Genomic DNA, 21464 nt, shown 5'->3' with positions numbered 1-21464 from the left:
TATAAGAATCTTAACTCATTTTTCTTCCAGTGTCCAACGGGAGATGGGCTTTGTTTTGGCCCCAACTGTGTGTTCTACACCTATGCCTCTTTAGAAAGGTGAAGGGAACACTATAGTGAGACCCTGTCCTAGGTCCATGCTTTGGCTTCCTGGGGATCTTCCCAGCATGCACACAGCTGGCAGTGGGCTCTGGAGCCTGGCCTCGTCCTGCCTGCTGTTGTATAATCACCGGAATATTCTTACAGTAGAAAAAGAAATTATTATGGTCAAATAATTCTTAATTAATGACCATCGTTTCCTAGAAATATCTTCCTGGGAGAATTAATGTTTCTCTCAGGAAAGTCTAGTCAGTCTTGATCATGGTGTTTTCATGACTGAAATTCTGGAAGCTCTCCTTCCAGTGGGGTGACACCTCCCTTCCTTCAGCATTTCTCCAATTAACTCAAGCGATGACATAAAATTCTCAAAACAAAACAAAGGAGAAGGCAAAGAGAGTGTTACCAAATCAAGCAGACAACTTTTAAGAGGGAAGCCCCATTGCCTCATCTCTGAAAAAGAAGAGCGCTCCCTCTCCCCCCACCACACCCCTGCAAAGCTGGGGAAGCATGTCTGACTCTTTGGATTTTGGATTCCAAGGAAACTCCCGTCCACCTACCCCAAATGAAGCCCAGCTCCTACACAACCCCCACGTCTGGGCTGATCTCCAACAGGAGCATATTCTTTCCTGGCCAAAAGCTGTGAGACCGGGCAGGTGTTCTCACCTCGTCCCCACCAGGAACTTCCTGCCTTCCCCCCTTCACAGACGGAGGCTGCCCTCAGCTCCCCTCCTGTCTGTCTTCTGAATTTCAGGGTCAGGGTGGTAAGCCACTGGCCGAGTTTCCTTTTGTTTTTATAGCATAAATAATATAAAGCCTGACTCACCGGCTAAGTCCTCCTGTTTACGACATAGGGATTTAGCTGGTATTTTAACTAATAGCTACGTGTTTGGGCACCCCAAGCCCGATCTCTTGGGGCTACACCCTCTCTCCTCGTTGGGTCACCTCGTACACCTGTTGTTGTCTCTGAAAACAAACTGAACCGAAAAGGTTTGGGGGGTGTTGGCCCCTCTAAGAGCCTCTTCTCCCCTCCTCCTAGGGTGGACCTTCTTCTCCACCCCTTGGCTCAGCTTTTCTGAACTGGCAACACGAGAATGTCTGGATGGTCAAGGAGGAATTACCGAGTTATTTGGACCCTCTCCAACACCAGCAGGCTCCTCCAGTGGGGCTATCTGTCAGGTCCCGGTGGGAATGGGGGTGGAGCCCCAGCCTCTGGGCCAAATCCTGTGTCTGCCTCTAGGGCAGTCAGACCCAGAAACACAAGCCATCCAGGGAACCCAACCCCTGGCTTCTGTGGTGGGTGGGGGTTGGGGGTTGTGCAGGGCGGGGTGGGGGGCAAGGCCAGGAAGACCTAATGAACATGCTTAACAGCTGTTGCTTTTTCTTTAATAATGGTGACTAGCCCCTCATAAAAGAGTAAATAACTGCATGGGGCCAATTTCAGCCCCTAGCAACTCTCAAACCACCCCGGGTCAAATTCTGTCCATGGTGACCTGCATGCATGCCTCAAGGAGGCCTGTGGCAACCTCGGCCATCCGACATGGCTCCCAGTCTCACTGCTGTGGATGTGGGGAGAGACTCTGGGGCAGCGGCGGTCTTATCACAGCCAGGGGACCCTGGGGGACTTAATGGAGCTCTCCCCGGACTGAGAGGTCATAGGTCAAAGGTCAACATGCAAGGATCTCTGATGGATGCAAGGCGAGGCCCTCGGGCGCATTTCTCCAGGCAGTACTGCCTGCCCCTCCCCCTCACAACCACCACCACAAGTCCAACAGGTCTCCAGGAGAAAGATTTGGGACAGAGAAAGGAGGACGGATTGGATCGGGAAAGGAGAACAAAAAATAAACGTAGATCCTATGAGACCGCAGACCCTACTCGGAGTCCAGAATAGTGTCATTTGTCTAAAAGTGCACCTGAGGTAGGAATGGGTTCCGCAGCTGCTTTTGGATGTCCCCCAGACCCTCCAGAAGCTATAGAAACTGCAACAGTGAGTCTGTAGTTTCCTCCTTTTTGGGAAATGCACTCCCCCCAAAGGACGAGCGGGGAGGAGACGCTGGACTTTTCTTGCCCCTTGTTTCTCTTAACTTGGCCCAGTCCAGGACCCTGACTCGCTTCGTGTGCGAAGGAGGCCCTCCCAAACCCTGCATTTTCCCCAGCTCTTGGACTCCAGCCTGGAGGATGCCTTAACCAGCAGCGGGAGGTGTGGACGGAGGTGTGGACAGCTTCAGCCTAGATAGGAAATAGTTGGCAGTCCCTGGTCCCCAAGGCAAGGAACGAGACTCACAGTGGGGTGGCCCATTGGAGAGAGCCAAGGAGGAAGCACCCCTTGGCTTCCTGCCAGAGCACTAGACTCGCCCTGCTCCCACTTTCTCCTGATGCCCTCCCAGTTTCCTCCCCAGGCTTGGCCTCCCAAGTTGCCTACTCACCACTTTGTTCTGTCTTGACGATGACATTGTGTGTGGACTGGAACAGGTCACTGCTGCACTGGCCTGTGGAGGACAGATGGGGAAAGTCAGAGCCAGACCATATGAAGCCAGAACTAAAACCAGCTGCAAAAGATCCAACAAAGACAAAGCTAGCCTTTTGGAAGGGTTTCTGCCAGTCCTGCCGCCAGTCCACCTCTGTGTGCTTAGGTCAGCGGGCTTCCCTCTCAGCGTTTATAAACTGGAGCCTGGAGTCCCTGGCCCCGAAAAGCAGGAACTAGGGCATCTACATCCGATGCAATTATTTGACCGTGTCGAGGGAAGCTATCCCAGGATGGTGGAAATAGAACTTAAGAAGTCAGAAGGCCAGTTCTCCCACTGATAGTCACAGACACTTGGCCTTTCTGGCTCTTGGTTAGCTCGTCTGGAAATGGAGGGGATTAAACCAGATAAAGGCAGTGAAGGTCTCCAAGGTGCTTTCTCCTACTAACATAGGATACAGGAAGAGAGCAAAAATCCAGGAAGAATCATTTTCACCAGCTTGATTCTTCTTCAATCTTAAACGTAATCAAACCCATTTTGATTAGATCCAGTCTATGAGATATATCTGGATAAATGAAGCAATACTCCTCTTTTATGCCTTGCAACTATATATATATATATATATATATATATATATATATATCTCCATATATATTTATATATTAAATATAAAAGCATATATACATTACACATGTGAATGAGTTTAGCATATTTTTTCCTCCCCAGTCAGATATTTTTACAAATATCTCAGGAGCAGAGTCATAACTTTAACCTTTCTGACCTTCACGTTTCCCATCTGTAAAATGGGTACAATGTTTATTTTTCATAAGGTCATTAAGTGAATCAATTCACTTAAAGTGTCCAGTATTAACACTCAATGAATATAAGCTAAAAGAATGTCTGCAAAAAGGCAAACAATGAAACAAAGGAGAGAAATCTGGTCATTAGACAGTCAGAGGCACCGACAGCATGAAGTGGGGACAAAGAAGTTATGGAAGGGCAAAGAGGGAAGGTCAAAGATGGCCACCACCCTTTTGCCACTCTGCCTCCTAAGCCTCTGCCCCTGGCTTCAATCAGGGCTTTGAAGGAGTGGATCTAATTGAAGGTAAGGAGGTAAGTATATTTACATCTTCAAGTGTAAGTCTGCTCCTTCTGAAGACTCCTGGGGGTTATTTATAGAGCCTTGTTTGGTTTGGTTCTAGTAAAAGAAAAATGAGCAACCATCTCTGTGAGGTGGACGGGAAGAAGGGAGTGCCGGGGAGCTGAATGAGGTCATCCAAAATGGCCGCCCCAGCTGCCAGCTTCACGGCCAGACCCTGGGTCCTTCTTAGTGTTGATGCAGCTATCAGGGTCCGAATCTGGTTCATAGCCCTGGACCTCACTCTTCCCAAAGTTCCAGCTACCTGCCCAAACGTAGGTTCTGCTCAGACGTGCCTGTTCTGATATGGACAGACCAGCGCACTACTCCTGTATAATATTACTGTCTTCCAAGATGCTCAAAGCACCCAGAAGAACTTACTTTTTTTTTTTTTTTTACTAGCATTGTCAGGAGAACCTTATGTCAGTGTCAAAGACATTCTGCAAGACTGGTTGTTTGTCCTGTCGTGTCTTAGAAGCCAGGATAAACGTGTGTGAAGAAACAACCGCAGACGAACAGCGTTTGAGGCACTAGGCTTCATCCGCTCTAGGTGCGGCCTCCAGAGAGACACATAGGGGGCTCTAGGGCAGCACTAACTCCAGAAATCTGCAGAAATGACCCACACGTGTCAAGACCACTGGCTCTAACCTTTTCCTTCCCTCTCTTCTCTCTCTCTTCTTGAGTTCTGGACTCTTTAAGAATCTGCTGAAATACTGAGAGCCTTCTCTTTTCCCAAAACAAACACAGACCTAATTAATCCTCCATCACTTCTTACCACATGTAAGTCCCATCTTAAGAACCTTGGTCTAGAAGTTTAAAGAAAAGAAAAAGCACCCATGATGATCTCAACAAGCAAGTGACTGGAAACTAGGCTATCCAAACCTGTTTGTAGAGGTGGGGCAGGGGGCAGAAGAAGAAAAGGTTTTCTTTTTTTTAAAGATTTTATTTATTTATTTGACAGAGAGAGATCACAAGTAGGCAGAGAGGCAAGCAGAGAGGGGGAAGCTGAGCAGAGAGCCCAATTCGGGGTTTGATCCCAGGACCCCGAGACCATGATCTGAGATTGTGACCTGAGCCAAAGGCAGAGGCTTAACACACTGAACCACCCAGGCGCCCCAAGAAAAGGTTTTCTGAGAGCAAGTGTTCTGTGAATACCCAACTAGCCTTGTCTCCTTAAAAATTAACCAGAAGGAGAAATGCAATGACCTTGAGTTCCTGTGGGCTTGGACACCTGGAACCTCAGATTGCACCTGTTCTCTCGCCTCCTCTCTCCTTCCCTCGCTCAGGAGACAGTGATTTGGAGGTGAGACACACACACCCCCACCCCAGCCCTGGATGTCTAGTGGGGTAAAGAGAGGTAATCACCATTCCACTTGAGGTGCTGCAGGTTGCCGTAGAGAAGCTGACCCGCAGCCCCCGCTGCCCGCGTGAACTCCTGCAGGCTCATGCTGCACAGGTGCTCGCCGTTGACATCGAACTCCTGGAAAGGGATGCAGGTGGCGTCCAGCTGGTTGGTGTCCAGGAGGTGCTGGAGCCACTCCCACACCTGGTACTTGGTCCAGTACTGAGGATGGATTTCATGCCACTGGCCTCCGAAAAACCCGCTGGCAACTGTAAAACAGGGGGCGGTCCCGTGAGTGACCCATGGTTCTTCCGGGACATAATCTCGGACATAGGGAGGCACTGCTCGGCTGCCAAGTGTGGGCACAATGGCAGTGGGGGCGTTGGAGCATGAGACGGGCTCTAGAGAGGAGGCTGTCTGGAATGTGCCTCCCTGACTCTTCCCGCCCTCCCTAGCAGAGTACTTAGCCCTGGGCGCTTCAGGAGGACACAAACCTGAAATGCCCCGAGATTAGGAGCACATCCCACAAAGTACAGAGAAGGCTAACACGTTGTTACAGTTTCACCAACCTATTACCTATCATCCACACCCACACAGTTCCCTTCCTCTCTTTTCTCACTCCCATTTTTAACTGTCTCTTACACACACACACATACACTCATAACCCCAAATTCAGACCATTTTCAACCAAAACCGAGGCCTGAGAGTAAGATTCTTTTTCTCCATGATGCCTTTGCTCCTCCCCAGAGTGGTCCTGCTTAGCTGTCAGCTAACTGTGCTGATCTACCCCAGCCCCACAAGGGCTATTACAGCCGCTGTGATGTCACTTCCCTACTCTGCTGCCTTCAGGAGCTTCCCGTTACTCACTGAAATTAGGCAAAAAATGGCCAAGCCAGGCATTGAGGCTCTTCCGTAATTCTCCTCCAAGTGACCCATCACTTCTGCCCTTTTTCTCTGGCTCTTTCAGCCTGGTTTATATTCTGCCAGTCATTCCCTGTTGAATACTTACCCAGCTTGCAGAGTCTGGCCACCCCAAAAACTCATCACAGACCACCCCCCCAAAAAAATTATCATTCAGGGCTTGATGTCCCCTGATTCTCCAACAGATGTTCTTGGTATTTCTCCTAATGGCTTTTGTCATGTTCTGCTTTGCTTTACGCATCTCTAGGTTTTGGTTTATTCTCCTTTGTAAATTGTAAAGCCAAGGTCATGGACTCTGTCTTAGTCATCTTTGCCTCTCCTACAAAAACCACCTCAGAGACTATGCCATCGTCATAGGTACTCTCTGTATATTTCTTGGTGGAATTTTTTGCCAAAGAAGAGATAATGTAGAAATCTAGAAGAGTTCCAGATGCATTCACAACCTGATTAAATTAAATACCAGTGAAGAAGTCAAGTTCGTCCAAGCTAATCGATATTGCTGAACTGGAGATGGGTTAAACTTCTACATAAGGAACTTCCCCGTGCTCCCTTCAGAGAACATCACAAAGTTAGCCCAAAGTGCTGGGAGAGGATGGAGAAGAGAGAGCCACCCTCTGGGCACATGGTAACGGACCTGAGATCTTACCGACCCCTTGAAAACAGAGGTCACAGGGAGGAACTCGAATCCAGGAATGAGGAGGGGCAGGGATGAGGGGAAGACACTACTGGAGCCCACTGAGCTGAAGTAGGGAACTGAACTGAAGGATAGACCAACAGTGGAAAACAGAGGGCAAGAAAACTGTCCCTACTTTTTTTTCTTCAAAGGCACATTAGATCAGTACTTCTCAAAGTCTAATGTGATTGTCAATCACCAGGAAATGTTGTTCCAATGCAGATTCAAATTCCATAGATCTGGGGTGAAGCCTGAGTTCCTAGCAAGCTTCCATACGATGACGATGACGGTGATGATGACGATGAAGATGATGGCCCATGAATATGGTTTGAGTGCCAAGGAGCTAAAGATCTCCGAAGGTTTGAGTCTCATAATGGCCATTCCCTGGCCCTCAGCACCCCCAGAGAGGCTGAAGGGGGAATGTGTCCAACCCAGTCCCACTTGTGCTCATCCCCTCTGAATCCATCCCCTGCTTGCAGACCTCAGGAGCACTAACAGCAGGAGATGGAGGTCATTTAGGGATGAAGATGAGTGCCATGGGTCATGCTTACCACTCACAGTACATCTTCACTCCTCATACATCATGGCCAGACAAAAGCAGCCCTAAAAGCCTCTTCCTGGGGCCTGGAGGGGAAGCCAGTTGTGGTGGGGAACAGGGGCAAGGATCGGAACAATCCTTATAGAAATCCTACAGAAATATTCCCAAATACACAAACACACGGAACTCAGACTGAATACTTCCATGTCCCTCCAATTTTGGGGTGTCTCACAAAAAGAGCTGTTTAAGGATGGGATGTGGTTTTACGGCTCCCTGAGGCTTTGATCTTTTTTTCCAAAATAATTACATGACTATGACAGTACAGCTCTGAGTCTGCCAACAAGAGACAATAACTCTCAACAACCCAACAATAAACTGCTCTATTTCCTCTTCCAACTTCACATGATCCAGACTAAAGGACAGTTCCCGATATCGTATCCTGTTAGAACCTGGGAGAACCAGAGGATTTTGTCTCAAATCGACCAGGGAATTCTTTTAGCTGCTGGGAGGCTCTTTACATTCCCTAAGTTTTAGGAGAAGCTGTGAAATGCCTCTGAGTTCAGCTCTTGTCTGTTGATCAACTTACCTCCCTCACGGCATCAATCATGATTGGGAGCTGGGCCTTCTCTGGGGCCTCTGGAAGTTAAAACATACAAGTGGAGCCCAACTTCTACTCCCTGACAAGCACACTGCTCCAGCTTTCTCCAAAGCACGCAGGAGGAACGCTGCCATGATCCAGGGCCCAGACTGGGAACGCCAAAGGCTTTCCAGTCTGAAGAAACTTCCTACCCAATTGGGAACCCTCCTTTGAGAGCCTCACAAGGAAGCTGAGGCCTGCCACAGCCAAGTTCACTGCCCAGAAAGGACAGCAGTTTTGTGGCTAAGTGACCAAGTAAGGGAAGGTCCCTTGACCACACTTCCCAGCCCTGTTTGACTGGGGTTCTGCTGGAGAATACAACCCTTCCATTATCCTCCGCCTCCTGATTTACAGACTCCGCTCAGCGGCAAGTCCTCTTCTTTCCTCAGGAGAAGCAGGAGCAGCAGGACCTCCTTCAAGGAGATCAACAGCACGTATAGGGCAGGAGAGGGCCTGGAGCTCCTTAAACCCAGGGCAGCCTGAGGCACCGGAGTCTGCCTAGACCTAAGGCTTTCACGGCAGGGGGTGGGGCCAGATTGGGCAACATCTGAATTCTGCTCGCATCCACAGTAAGCCACGGCTTGATCCCCAAACCCTCTATTAAGCCCCAGAAGCAGGCCCTCCCTTTTCTGACCCAGGGCTCTGAATGAAAGCGCTTAAGGGAGGCACATGGTCTGCTAACAAATCTCTCCCTTTACACAGGGAGGCCACTGGAAGATGAAGCAGAAAGGATAAAATGCTGACCCTGTCTTCCCTAAGTTCCATGCCTCTGCACAACACACACACACGCAGGTGCACACGCACACATGAATGCAAACACGAACATACATGCACACGTGTGCACACACATACACACCTTCCCCCACACACACACCCCTTTCTCGATATCCTGTCTTGATATCCCAGCCAAACACTGCTAAAAACATCCACAGGTGGCCTTCCCTTCTGGCATATCTTCTAGCACCTTCTCTGCCAGGCTGCCTCGGATACTGGGAAGAAATGATGGAAAATCTCCAACGGGCTTCTGTCTGGAGCCCCGGCAGCCCTTGGGGACCTCCAGCATGATGTGTTCTCCGTTTCCCTGCATCCCCACACCCCTGCTGAATAAAACCTGTATTTTTCAAACATGAAGTTGGGAAATGAAGCCTAATGAGAGCAGAGGGGGGAAAGTCCCCGGGGGGAGTGACACTGACACCCATTAGGTTCCCTTACCATTGCACGTGGGGTAGCCGTCTGTCCAGGCTGGCTGCTGGTGGAGGAGGTTGTTGCTGGGGTTGAGATTCATCACACCACTTCCTTCCAGAATCATGATCTGTAAGGGGACCAAACAGGGCACTCAGTCAGGGCCTCCTGGACTAACGTCGTCTGAGAGCACAGATCATAGAGTTAACTCAGGAAGAAAAAAAAAAAAAAGAATTTGTCCTTCTATCCATTGCCTCCAAAGCGTGTTACCACAGCGCTTTCAGTAAAAGCAAAACTCCCCGGCAATTAAAAATTTCCAGGTTCAACTTTCATATGCATGAGGCAAGTTTTTACAGCCCCTTATTCATAAATGAATAATCTCTGATCAGGAATGAAGCAGAGGAAAAGGCAATAGCTGCTCGCAGGGCGAGTCTGGCCAGCAGCCACGGAGCTGGTTTTTGGGGGTTTTTTTTCTTTTTTTTGTTTTTTTTTTGTTTTTTTCCTTTTTACAAAAGTGAAAATGCCAAAGAGATTTTGTGTGAAGTGGAATTACAATCAATAAAAATCCAAGCCTGTAGCAGCCAACCCCGGGCACCTGTGCGGGAGCTCGGATCTGAAATCCGACGTTCACAAGTCCCCACTGCAGAGCAGCCCTGCACTCAGACACGTGGACACTAAGATTCCTTAGTGCAGACAGCTGCCACGGCCCAGGGCCATGGCCATGGTCATGTCATGGCCACACCTCTGAGGACTTGAGTCCTGTGTCCCTAGAGCGCCTCCAGTATTGGGCTCCATGATAACATCAGGGATCAGTCGGTTTCTCCAACAAGACACTGCCCCTGTCCTTCCTTCCTGGTGAAAATTCTGACAACTTTCTCTCTCCTTTTAGAGCCCTAGAAGAATACCAGAGGCTTCAAAGCCAAACTGGACGTGACTTTCTCATCTCATTTTTGCAGGAAAGGGCATGGAGGAAGAGCCTTTCTCACATGGGGCCATTTGGATTTTTTTGAAACGACGTAAAAATGTTGCACTTTAGAAACAGTCCCCTCTGTCCTCGGAGTGTATATTGTTCCCTTTCCTGAGGCCGGCCACCCTCGTCCTTTCAGACTCAAGCCCTAGAAATGTGTTCAATCACTCAAAAGAAGAGTTGCCTGTTTCCAGAGGCCACCGAGCGTCCCTCAGGGCCTGTAAAGATAACTTGCTCTTTTTAAGCTGTTGGGGCAGGGAGAGGAGGGAACCTTACAGCAGCAGCTCATGGAAATTTTTCTGCCTGTTTTGGGGAAATCTTCATCCTTGGGTGTCACCAATGTCCCCAGGGTTGAAATTGATCAAACAGGGCAGTTCCAGCCCCCCAAAACCCTCCCTCTAACTTAGCTCTTACTTCTCTTGGTTCTAGGTAGGGCTTCAGAGAGAGGAAGAGGGGTCTGGCAGAGGTATAAAAATTCATTCGTGTATTGATTTATTCAACAAATATTTACCTGCTTTACAACAGGCTGGGTACTGTTCCAGGGACCAGGGACAGAGCAGTGACTGGGAGTCAAGCTAGTCCAAACAGGACATTTGTGATGATTATTAACAGTGTCATGGTTGTTAGGCAAGTAATTAGGCCTGAATTGTGCCTAAGTAGCAGGTAGAGAAGGAAAGATAGGACCCCAGCAGACCACGGGCTGGGAAGAGGGCAGAGCCGGGTTCTGGGTGGTGGCATCATCTACGTGAGCTTCAAAGCTAGAAAGAGCTTCATTCCAAGCTCTACCCCTTACCGGATGCTTAGTACTAACCCAGACAAGTCACTACCCTCTCTGAACCTGTTTCCTCCCATGCAGACTGCAAGTCGCCGTGCCTACTGTGTGCTTTGGCTGGATGGTTAAGTGGATCTCTATGCCTGGAGTGCTCAGCACAAAGTAAGGCACAGCTATATGGCCGGTGTGATGAGAACGAGACTTGCTCCCCCTCTGGTAACTCAAACCAGAAACAATCACAGGCCTCAGTTTCCCCGCACAAAAATGTAAAGAAGGTGACTACTTCGATTCTTCCGTGCCCGACCCAGGAGCCTCTTTTTCTCAATCCCGGAGAAGGGAGACCAACCCAAATCAAACCTTCTCTCCTTTTTCCCATACAGCTTTCTAGAACACTTGCCCTCAGCTAAGCAATCCGATGGGGGAACTCCAGGGCAAAAGAAAACCTGCAGGTCCCCCAGAGAGGTGGCTGGGGGAGGGGAGGGGCATGGCCTGGTGTCCTGTTTGCTCAAGGCTGGGCTTGTTCCTTGCCGGCGTTTGTTCAACCACAAGCAGTAGAAAGGTTACTGTTTAACCCTGAAAGAGCTGAAGCTCGGAGCCCTGCCCATCTGTAGAGAGAAAGGACCGGCCTTTAAGTCTGGGCTTGGGGTGGGAGGAGGGGGCGGGGGGAATCTTCCCTGAAACCCTTTCGGAAGGGTTTGCCTGCAGGGCTGTTTCCAAGTGGCCGTTCAGCGGGAGCAGGCCCTGGGCCAAGCCCTAGCTACTCCTCAGCCAGTTCAGGGTTTCCATTCCCAACCCCCGCCCTCCACATCTAGAAGGCAGGCTGATATGAGGGCTAAGCACCCCAACTTTGGATCTGGGGAGAGGTGGGCTTAGAGCCTACATCCCCCACTTGCCGTGCATGAGGTCAAGCCAGTCCCAAGGCTGTATAGCCCCCCAAAGTTTCCGATGCTCCCTTTCTTTCCCCAGCCATAAAATGAGAACAACCCCAGACTCAAAACTGAGAGAATCAAACGAGGTCATGCGTGTGGAAAGCTTAGCAGGTTAGAACAAGGAATTCAATAAATGTCGCAGGACAGCACGGGCCACTTCTCCACTTGTGACCAAACGCCCACAAGCCCCTTCCCTTGGGGCAGGTGCTCTTTTCTCTCTGCCATCTCCTGAAGGCATCTGGAACTACTCTCAACCCACAGAGAAGCCTTTAGGACCAGGAGGTCCCAGCAGCCCCAACACTGCGCCCCCCCCCCCCCAAACAAGAGGCTGGCCTATGTGCAAGAGCACTGCTCCCTTCTGCTCCCCTCCCCCATCCTGTCCCCCTCCACGCCACCCCTCCCCCCCCAGGGAAAGCAGCCAGCTCAGAGAAGGGCCTTTTTTTTTTTTTTTTTTTTTTTTTACAGGGCACAGTAAATGGTTACTACTCATAAAAGAGTTTTATGTATCTTAACCCTTACTGAGTCAGAGTTCACTTGAGCTCACCCAGGCTCCTGAGAAAAGGAGGTCAGCCGTCATGGCGCTGCCTGGCCACTGCCCTGGGGTGGGCCCAGAAGGCCCAGGGCTAGCATCCCTCAGAGCCTCTCCCCAAGTCCTACTCCCTCTGAGGCCCAGTCCCTCAGGTGGAAAATGAGGACATTTGCCCCCCACCAACAGCCTCCCAAGCGTCTTGAGGAGATCAAATGAGATAATAGATAATAAATGTCCCTGGAGAATTGTAAAAAAGCATGATTATAACCAGCTCACCCACACTCCCATATACTAAAGTACACTTTCTAAGACACGTAGGGATTACTTTATGGGGTATAAAAAGCGATCCTTTTAATTACAAAGTAGGGGGATTTTTTAATGCTCCTCTGTAAGCTTCCCAGTTTACCATCAGAGTAGATTTTATTGTTTCTTGAAGAAAAAATCATCACTTAGATTCAGGTAGAGAGCAGACGTCCCATCCATACATCACGTGACCTTGAACAAGATAACCTCTCCAAACTGAGTTTCTTCTCTGGCCTTCAACGGGGCATGGAGGGGAAGGTCGATGTCCTGTTTTGAAGGATGAATAACCTACTGGTCTGAAAGAGGGCTAGTCCAGCACGGCACACGTGTCCTCCAGCAAAAATTAGTTTCTTTCCCCTTCTTTAAACATCAATTCTGAAGGTGTTTCTCCACCACATTTAGCTTGTTCCCAAGACTGGAAGAAGTAAATTCGGAGCCTCAATAAGAACAATTCCACCTTTTGAATCAAACGCAAGCAGAGAAAAGAACCCTCGTCTCCTCATCTCTAGCTCAAGGGAGAATTCTGGCAATGACCCTGGCCTCGTGCTCAGGGTGAGAAGCCGACTTTCTCAGCGTCTGTGAAACTGACATCCTGGGCTGCAAGGGCTCCATGGTCGTCCTGCGCATCGCGGGATGGTAACCGTCTCCCCAGACTCTAGCCACTGCAAGCCAGACACAACCCCTGCCAGGACCCTCCCCCCAAAATGTCCCTGGGGCCACATCACCCCCCACCACCACCCCTGGAGAACACTGGTTAAAAGGGAGTCTGTGGTGGCCTCAGGCTTTGATCATGCTGGTGTGGCGACCTTGGGCTGTCCCCTAACTTTTCTGAGCTGCTAAGAGCCTCCCCTGGGAGGCCAGCATGGCATTAAGACCTACCACAGAGGTTTGCTAGAGGATTAAAAAAGATAAGGAGCTTTAAAGCCCCTGCCCCATGTAGTACTTGGTACAAATAAAGAGTAATTGCTTGGTAAGTGGTGGTGAAGAAAATGCAGGGGCATCCGGGTCACCTTTGTCTCTTCCTAGGTGCTGTGCGTTCTGGGAACAGAGCAGAAACGTCTTTCAAACCCAAAGTGAAATGAAATGTGGATTATCCAGAGGTTTTTTTCCATCTGCATTCTCTTACCCCTCCCTCCCTTCACAAGAGGCATCAGGGAGAATGGTGTTTGACTCTGTGCCCCAACGACTGGTCCCACACTCAGCCAGGACCTCGCCCTCTGCACTGCATTTCCTTTCTTTCTCCCTCCGCCCCTCTCTTCTTTCCTTCCTTTTCTCTCTCTCGTTCTTTCTTTCTTTCTTTTTTTCTTTCCTTCCTTCCTTCCTTCCTCTCTTTCTTTTTAAAGATTTTTTAAAATTATCTTTAAGTAATCTCTACACCCAACACGGGGTTCAAACTCACAACCTGGAGTTTGAGAACCACATGCTCTTCCAACCGAGCCAGCCAGACGCCTCGATCTGCACTGCAGTTTCTAAGACCAACACTTTTGGAGACAGAAGCCTGCTCTTCATTTGTAAAGGGGAAGGCACGCACGCGGCCAGGAGACTGCACCGACGCCTACCTCTCACGCCGGGCTTCCAATCAGGACGTATTTGACCTTAGGCATCAACTCCCCTACAGATGATGAGCCGCTAGAGTTTGGCCAATCCCAAAGGCATTTTTGCAGAGAGACAGCGCTGCCGTGTGCTGGGGCAGCCACAGCCCATGTTCTGGGGGGAGAGACAGGCCACTTCCTGCTCCCCCCACCACTTCAAAGCTGCAAGTTAAACACAATCCCCACAGTGTCCTAGTCGATAAGGACTTGGACCACGTCTGCATCACTCACACAGAGAGACGAGCCACCATCCTCGTGGCCAGTCCTCCTCCAGGCTTCTGTCAAAGCCTGAGTTCCCATGTAATACCAGCTTGACCCCAACGCAGAGGATGGGGTAGGTGGTGGGGGTGGGGCAACTGGGGGAGCCAAAGGGTTGACGGGGTGACCCAGCACCTGGCCTGGCCCTGAAGTTTAAGAGTCTCACACTTTGGCTACTGCTCAGGGACGCAAATGGGAGATGGTGGAGCCTAGCAACAGAGACTGAATGTCCCTTATATAGTCAAGGTGTGGGGAGCTCCAGACCTCGCCTTGCGTTGCTCTGTCCCTCAAGAATGGCTCGTTAAGAGGAAGAACTCATGCCTCTGATGGTAAGGGTTGAAACCTTTTTTTTTTTTTTTTTAAGATTCTATTTACTTATTTGACAGAGAGAGACACATGAAAGAGGAAACACAAGCAGGGGGAATGAGAGGGAGAAGCAGACTTCCCGCTGAGCAGGGAGCCTGATGCAGGGCTCAATCCCAGGACCCCCAGATCATGACCTGAGCTGAAGGCAGACCCTTAGTGACTGAGCCACCCAGGTGTCTGGGGTTGAAATCTTCATTCTGAACCTTGGCAGGTTGTATTGACCTCCAGGAAGTACTATTTTCTCTAAAGCTTCAGTTTCCCTATATGACAAAAAGTGGGGGGACATGGTGCTGATGTGTGGGGAAAGTGAAAATGTTTGTAAAGTTCTCACATATTAGCTTGGGCGTAACAAGTGCCCCCCACGCGTCAGCTATTAGAAGTTCTGCCCGTGAGTTTCTCTTTAAAGTGTGCTGGTTGGCTTCAAGGACAGTCTTGGGATCTTGCAATTTTTGGGAGCACCAGGCTCTGGGGTCAGACAAACACAATTCACATTCTGGCTTTGCCAATTTGCTAAGAGGGCAAGTTTGGACAAGTTATTCAGTTTCTCTGGGCCCTAATTTTCTCATTTATAAACTGGAGATGATATGAAAAGGGTTGTTGAAAGACAAAATGAGATGATGCCTATAAAATCCTTGGAAAAGTGTTCAACACGTAGTAAGGACTTGGGGAATATTAGCTGGTTTTTATAATTATTATTATTATTATTTATTTATTGTGTTATTACTAGGATTTTATTGAATCTCCAAGGACGAAATTGACAGCCAAGTTTTTTCAAGAAAGGCCTGGAACTTCTACCATCTACACAATGTTTTGCAATTCTAGCTTTAGCTGGCACAGTCAAGTCTATGTTGGACCTCCTGCCTCCCCACCCCTCGTCTGGGGCCTCTGTGTGGAAATGCTGTTAGGCTCAGCTGTGAACCGCCCCTCTTGGCCCCGGTTCACAGAAGCCGTGCTATGGTCCTCTGGGCATGGTCCTTGCTCAGGGACTAACAGCCATTCCTCCTGCTCCCCTTCCTCCTAGCAGACACTCCATCCTTGGTACTGCCAGGAACCATGGGAGACCACAGCCCCACAGGCTTTGTGTTCTGGCCTCCGCATCGGACTGTCACCTGGTTCGCAGGTGCAAAGGACAGCAGCATGTCTAAAATGGGGGTTCCTGGCAGAGGGTGGCCAGAGAGCTGCTCTGTCCTCCAGGCTCCCTTAGTACAAGGAGCCCTCCGTCACTGCAAAGCTGGGATTCCAGCTCACAGGGACAGAAAAACAGTGGGAAGGTGGCACTCCTGAGACTATGGCAGGTTGCTGGAGCCATTCACCCCAGAACCTAGAAGGTTCTGCCCATCTCAGGGCCCCTGACAAGGCCAAGGACTGCTCAGCCGCTCTCTCATCTTAAATATACAGAAAGAACCTGCCAGCAGAGACAAACACAACCAGCTTGGGTCAGGAGGGAGGTATGCCTTTTGCTTCGTGGTGTGGAGGACTGGACGCTTTAAGCTATAAAAATACATACGTACATACACACATACATATGTAATAACTATACTATAGAAGCTGGGGTTTATTGAACATTTAAGATGTGTGAGCTCTGTGCTGAGTATTACATGCATTATCTCAGTTAATACCCACAATAGCTCTGTAAGGTCTGATATCATTAAACAGATGGCCTATCTAAGGCTCAGAGAGGCCAGGTAACTTGTTCAAGGTCACACAGCTTAGCAAGAATTAGAACTAGAAGAGATTTCAAACTCAGACTGTCTAGCAACAAACCGTGGGAAATGAGCCACTTTCTGCTGAGAAGGGGATCCTTTGCCAGAGCACAAAGTCGCCTTCAACCCATCCTCACCCCCACCTGCTGTCCATACATAGTCATAGCCTTCTCCCTGGGCCATCTGGGGCCTCACATCTTTACCAGGCTTCTCAAAAATTATAAAACTCTCTGGCTCATTCAATTATGCTGAGACCCTGGTTGAGCCCCTCTTCCCTCTTTGTCAGATCAACCTGAAGTCATCTCTCTTGGCAATGTATCAGAGCGAGCCTTCAGAATGAAAGAATAGAAAGTTGCCTTCATTTCGCCACTTCATGATATGAGCAGGTAGGAATGCGTTAGTGGCTTAAAAGCTAGGCCGTGATACTCCTTTAGCCATTAGAATAGATCTCTGCATATGTACAGTATATGTACACACATATATATGAACATATATACCATGCATACATACATAATATAAATACTTTTCCTATGACTCAAAGTTATTTTTATTTTACATTTTGGAAATAAACTACCCATAATTATTTTCTTCAGCTGAATTAGACCTCAGGACAGAAAGCCTGGTGTTTGCTGTGAAGGTGAAAATACACTGGGAGCAATCAGGGTCACAGAATAGATCTTAAGCAAGGCTTGGCCTGCATTCCCTGTCACCAGGCTCAGAGGACTATGAGTCAAAGTCACGGTCTGCCTTCCTCCTGACTCCTTTATTCACTCAACCACATCATCCCCGAACTGCCACAGAATTGGCTATCTTGTGGGTATTTTTACTTCTCAAGCCAGAGAAGCAATTAGGCATTTTAAATAATTACTTTTATGATGACAGCGATATACAGACCATTCTCAGGCCTTAATCAAAGTTACCAGCAGGTGAATTCACAGTATTTGCCCTAAGGATATTGCAACAGTGTGCTGACTTCCTGTTTCAATATGACTATCATTTCAAAAGAACTACTCACAAAGAGGAGAAAAGAAAATCCACAAACATGTGAAATTTAACTGGATTAAGACAGGCAATAATTCATGCTTTCCAAATGAATCAAGATGTGAATCAAGCTTAGGGAATGCATTTGATCCTCTCGGGATTACATCACAGGTAATTTCATACCCTCATAATGTGTTTTGAAATAGACATTTCATGTTCCCAGGGGCAACATCTGAAGTATTATTCCTGGGCTTTCAAGCGTTTTCGTGAGTGATGATGTCGTGTAGGGAAGCCAAGTGTTGATCCATGATAGATACACTTTCCTGACAGTAAGCCATCTGGAAATATACATGTTATGCCGATCGTTATCATTCTTGGTGCCAGACCCAGACGAGACGCAGATACTGACAGAGGGCAGGCACCAAAGTCGGTCCAAAGACAAGATCGCCTTACATGACTTTCAGGGCCTTTATCAGTCGCTTTCAGATGTGGCAAACTAAGAAGAACGAGGCAAGCTTGACTCTAAAAGGTCATAGAGCCTTTTGACACTGGGGCTCTCATCTACACTCATCCGTACCTTGCTTTGCATATATTCTGGGGGGTGCTGGGCCCTCTGAAGACCATCTCTACAGATCATTGACCCCTACCTCATGGATCTTTAAGAAATCTCTCTTACATCCAAGTTGGATTGAAATCTAAAGAAAATTTTGTAGTGGAGTCAGGTTTAGGAGATCTAAGTTTATTCCAACCTATGAGAGAAAGAGATTTTATTCTTATCCTATCAGAGATTTTATTCTTGCTCTCTCTCTTAGCATGGGCGTGGCTTATTCCCCTACAGTGACACCGGGAAGAGCCCCACTGTTCCTCTTCATTGACAGGTGAAGCAGGAACCAGACTGTGACCAGCAGGGCCATTCTGGACCTCTGTTTGGTAATGCAGTAATGAATTCACCATTTTCCCCACATCGCGGTCTCCCTGCTAATCCCCCTTCTCTAGTCTAAAACCAAGTAATCATAAAATAGAGAGGAAAATGAATAGGAGAAGAAAAAGAGGCCTTGCTTCCTGTACACCCTTAGGTCTCTGTAGGTCTTTGGAAAGGCACAGATATGGAGACAGGAGCACCCAAGATTCCCAGGATGCTTCATTTCCATCCAGGCTGAAGAGGCCATACAGGGCTTCTCAAGGTTTGATCTATAGACCACCACCACCATCATCATCACCCAAGGAGGGGCAAAACGTCAGGTTTCCTGGGGTCCTACCCCAAACCTCTGAACGAGAATCTTCATTTTTTAGAACCTCCCTTAACCAATCCTCAAGCATTCTCATGGTTGAGAACCTCACCTTCTCACCTTCCCTCAATGTTCACAAGAAGATAACCGCCTCCAGGAGATAGTATCCTTGAAGGAAACACCTATGAATGGAAATCCATGTAAAGCCAGAGACAACACATCCCATCCAGAGAATGGGAGCTCCAAACCAGCTGTGGAGACTCCGTCGATATATTATTCTACAACTTGAAATAGATCAGCTCCCGGGGCTCAGTACCACCGAACTGTGAAATTCACCAGCGCTGGGTTACTCATAAGTACGGGACTCTGATCGCTGAGTGAGCAAACCTAGCCTCAGAACACAGCATTTGTCAAGGATTTCTACGACCATCACTTCCATCCAGAGAATCTCATACCTCGCCGAGACAGCCCTTACCCAATCCCACCCCCATCTTAGACCTTCAAAAGATGATTTAGCCTCCCTGGATTGCAGGCCTCATACCCCAACAAAATCAGTGGAGAGAAAGGGTCAAGGAGACGTGCTTGTCTTGCTAATATAAATATTCATTCATCCCCTCCAGTTACTATGTATTTATTCAATGTCTACCAGATGCTGGGCAGTCTGCTAGGGGCAGGGGACACAACGATGAACAAAATACAGAGCTGCTTGCCCTGATGGGACTAATTCAGCAAAGACACCGCTTCCCAAACAATGGTGGCTCTTTCCAAAGTCTTCTGAGTTTATTCCCCACCTCCTGCTGTGGACAGAGTGAAGCTTGCCCGGAGGGGGCCAGGCCACCTGTTGGCATTTGGAAGCAACCAACCTTGGAAAGAACTGCGACTATGTCGAAAAGCAGGTCCTCTTCTGTCCGGTAACCCCAGGGCCTTGCCTTCACGGGAAACCCTTACTGAGCTGTCGAGTTGGCGGCCAGGATCATGCCCCAAGTTTCACAAAGCAGCCTCAGCCAAAACCAGTCTCCACTCAGGGCAGGATAAAGTAGTTAGTTGTCTGGGTGGCTGATTGTCTCTCCCGGAGACAATGGCGTGTTTATGTGTGGGAGGGTAGGGAGCAGGTTGTTAACACAAAACCCACCGTAAACAGAGCTGTTAATTCAGTTGCTGGCAGGGTCTTCTGTTATCTTCTGAATACCTCCCAGAGGGTATAAGCCCTACCTTTTCATTTGAGTTGGCAGCAGAGTTATTTTTTTGCACCTGTTGCTCTGCTCCAATAACAACGCAGTTAAGCATTGATTTGTTGGAAAATAAACAGAAAAAAGCAAAGAAAGGCATCTGCCCAAACAGCCTAAGCTGGTTCGGCTAAGCATTCATGCCAATTTGTTTTTCCTATAAAAACCGAAGAAAAACCTGTGCTTTCAGTTGGGATGCTACCTTCCCACTCCCTCAGAAGAAAAGGAGGTATCGAATTGACCCGCCAGAGCTGGCAGGGCCAGGAAGCCAGAAGACACTGTACTTTTCCATTGGCTGGTCCTGTGAGGGCACTGAGGGGTGTCTAAGATCTGCAGAACGACATGGCCAGGCTCCAGTCAGCCTAGGTTAAGCTCATGAATCAGATCAACAGGGGCAGAGAAGGGACTGCCGGGATATGATCAAAACCCAAACCACACCCTTCCCAATGGTTGACTTCCGAAAGTCAACACGGCCCAGAGAGTAGGTGTGGTCTACAGGTAACCTAGAGCAGAGACTTAGCGTGCTGTGCCGAGTCCCAGTCCAGCCTCTCCCACAGACTTCCTACGTCCAGCCCTGGGCAGCAGGCATAATTTGAAAACCTCTGGTCCCTGGACCAGTTTTTCCATCGGTGAAACGAGGCTAGCCATACCTACCTTGAAGGTGGGCTGTGCAGACACGCTCATGTCCTGCTAAGTGACTTGAGATCCCACATCCCAGGTAGAAAGGACTTGAGATGTCCGGGTTCAGGGTGTGATTTCTGTGTTAACTCAAGCATCACCACACTCCCTTTCTCATTGGTTTGTCAATATCACATGATGAGCTCAAGCCAAAAAGGGCCACAAAGTGCTAAACAAATCACTCCAATGCAGATCACAACAACACTAATTAAGCAATGGTATCATCACGCAGCCTTCAACAGACACACAGTCGGAGAAAGCCTCCTGACGCTGCTTTGTAAGCCCTGAGAAGAAAGCGCAGGACATCACAATGTGCGATGTCCCCCTAGATTGCCACCTTCCCCCGGCTTTCTCTCAGCCGTTGGGTCTTCGTTACCACCAGACCACTGGCTTAATGGGGGAGTCATGGCAGCCAGGGGAGGCCTCTGAAACACCGCTTCTCAAGGAGCGTGAAGAACAGGGTGTTCCGACAGAGGAGAGATATGGCTGGCTGGGCAATCCCTGGCATTCTTGTAGTGAGCAGGGCAGGGAGTGGAAAGCCTCAGAACCAAACTGGGCAGCCAGAAAAATATGACATTTAACGACACCCTCCATTGACTGAAAAATAAACAAGACCAACTGTGCAGGAATGCGGGAAGGGTGGAGAGAGGTAAGAGGTGGGGACTGGAGCCAGGGAGGGGCTGGGAGGGCCTGGAACAATGGATTTGACCATTTCGAGATTGAAATTTCTTTCCAAGAAAAAATCAAGATGTTCCAGCCAAAGAAACATCAATAGCAGCTACATGGCATCTCACGGACTAATGGAAAAATAACAACCAAAACTACGACAGCGATGATAGTTTCTATTCTTGGAGCATCCCCAGTGTGCTAGGAATTGATTGAGCTAGGCTTTACATGAATGATCTCATTGAATCCTTGCCATACTCCCGGACACGGGTAC

The 21464-nt window shown here is 48.8% G+C and overlaps 1 protein-coding gene across 3 annotated transcripts in view; it reads right to left on the bottom strand.

The window, feature by feature from the left end:
- The window catches only part of EHF (ETS homologous factor), a 41589-nt gene that overhangs the window by 11541 nt on the left and 8584 nt on the right, over positions 1 to 21464 (bottom strand). For 2 of the 3 annotated variants that reach the window (XM_032357212.1, XM_032357211.1), the window contains 3 exons: positions 9022 to 9121; positions 5064 to 5309; positions 2522 to 2584 (listed from right to left, as the gene is read on the bottom strand). In XM_032357212.1, coding sequence (XP_032213103.1) covers positions 2522 to 2584; positions 5064 to 5309; positions 9022 to 9118 — 406 coding nt within the window. In that variant the 5' untranslated portion in view covers positions 9119 to 9121. Of the gene's footprint in view, positions 1 to 2521; positions 2585 to 5063; positions 5310 to 9021; positions 9122 to 18732; positions 18803 to 21464 lie in introns of those variants that run through there. The other variant, XM_032357213.1, reaches the window with a different exon arrangement.

Source organism: Mustela erminea, chromosome 9 (genome assembly GCF_009829155.1).
Source record: "Mustela erminea isolate mMusErm1 chromosome 9, mMusErm1.Pri, whole genome shotgun sequence".
Classification (NCBI taxonomy): Eukaryota; Metazoa; Chordata; class Mammalia; order Carnivora; family Mustelidae; genus Mustela; species Mustela erminea.
This window is presented reverse-complemented; position numbering and strand designations above follow the sequence as displayed.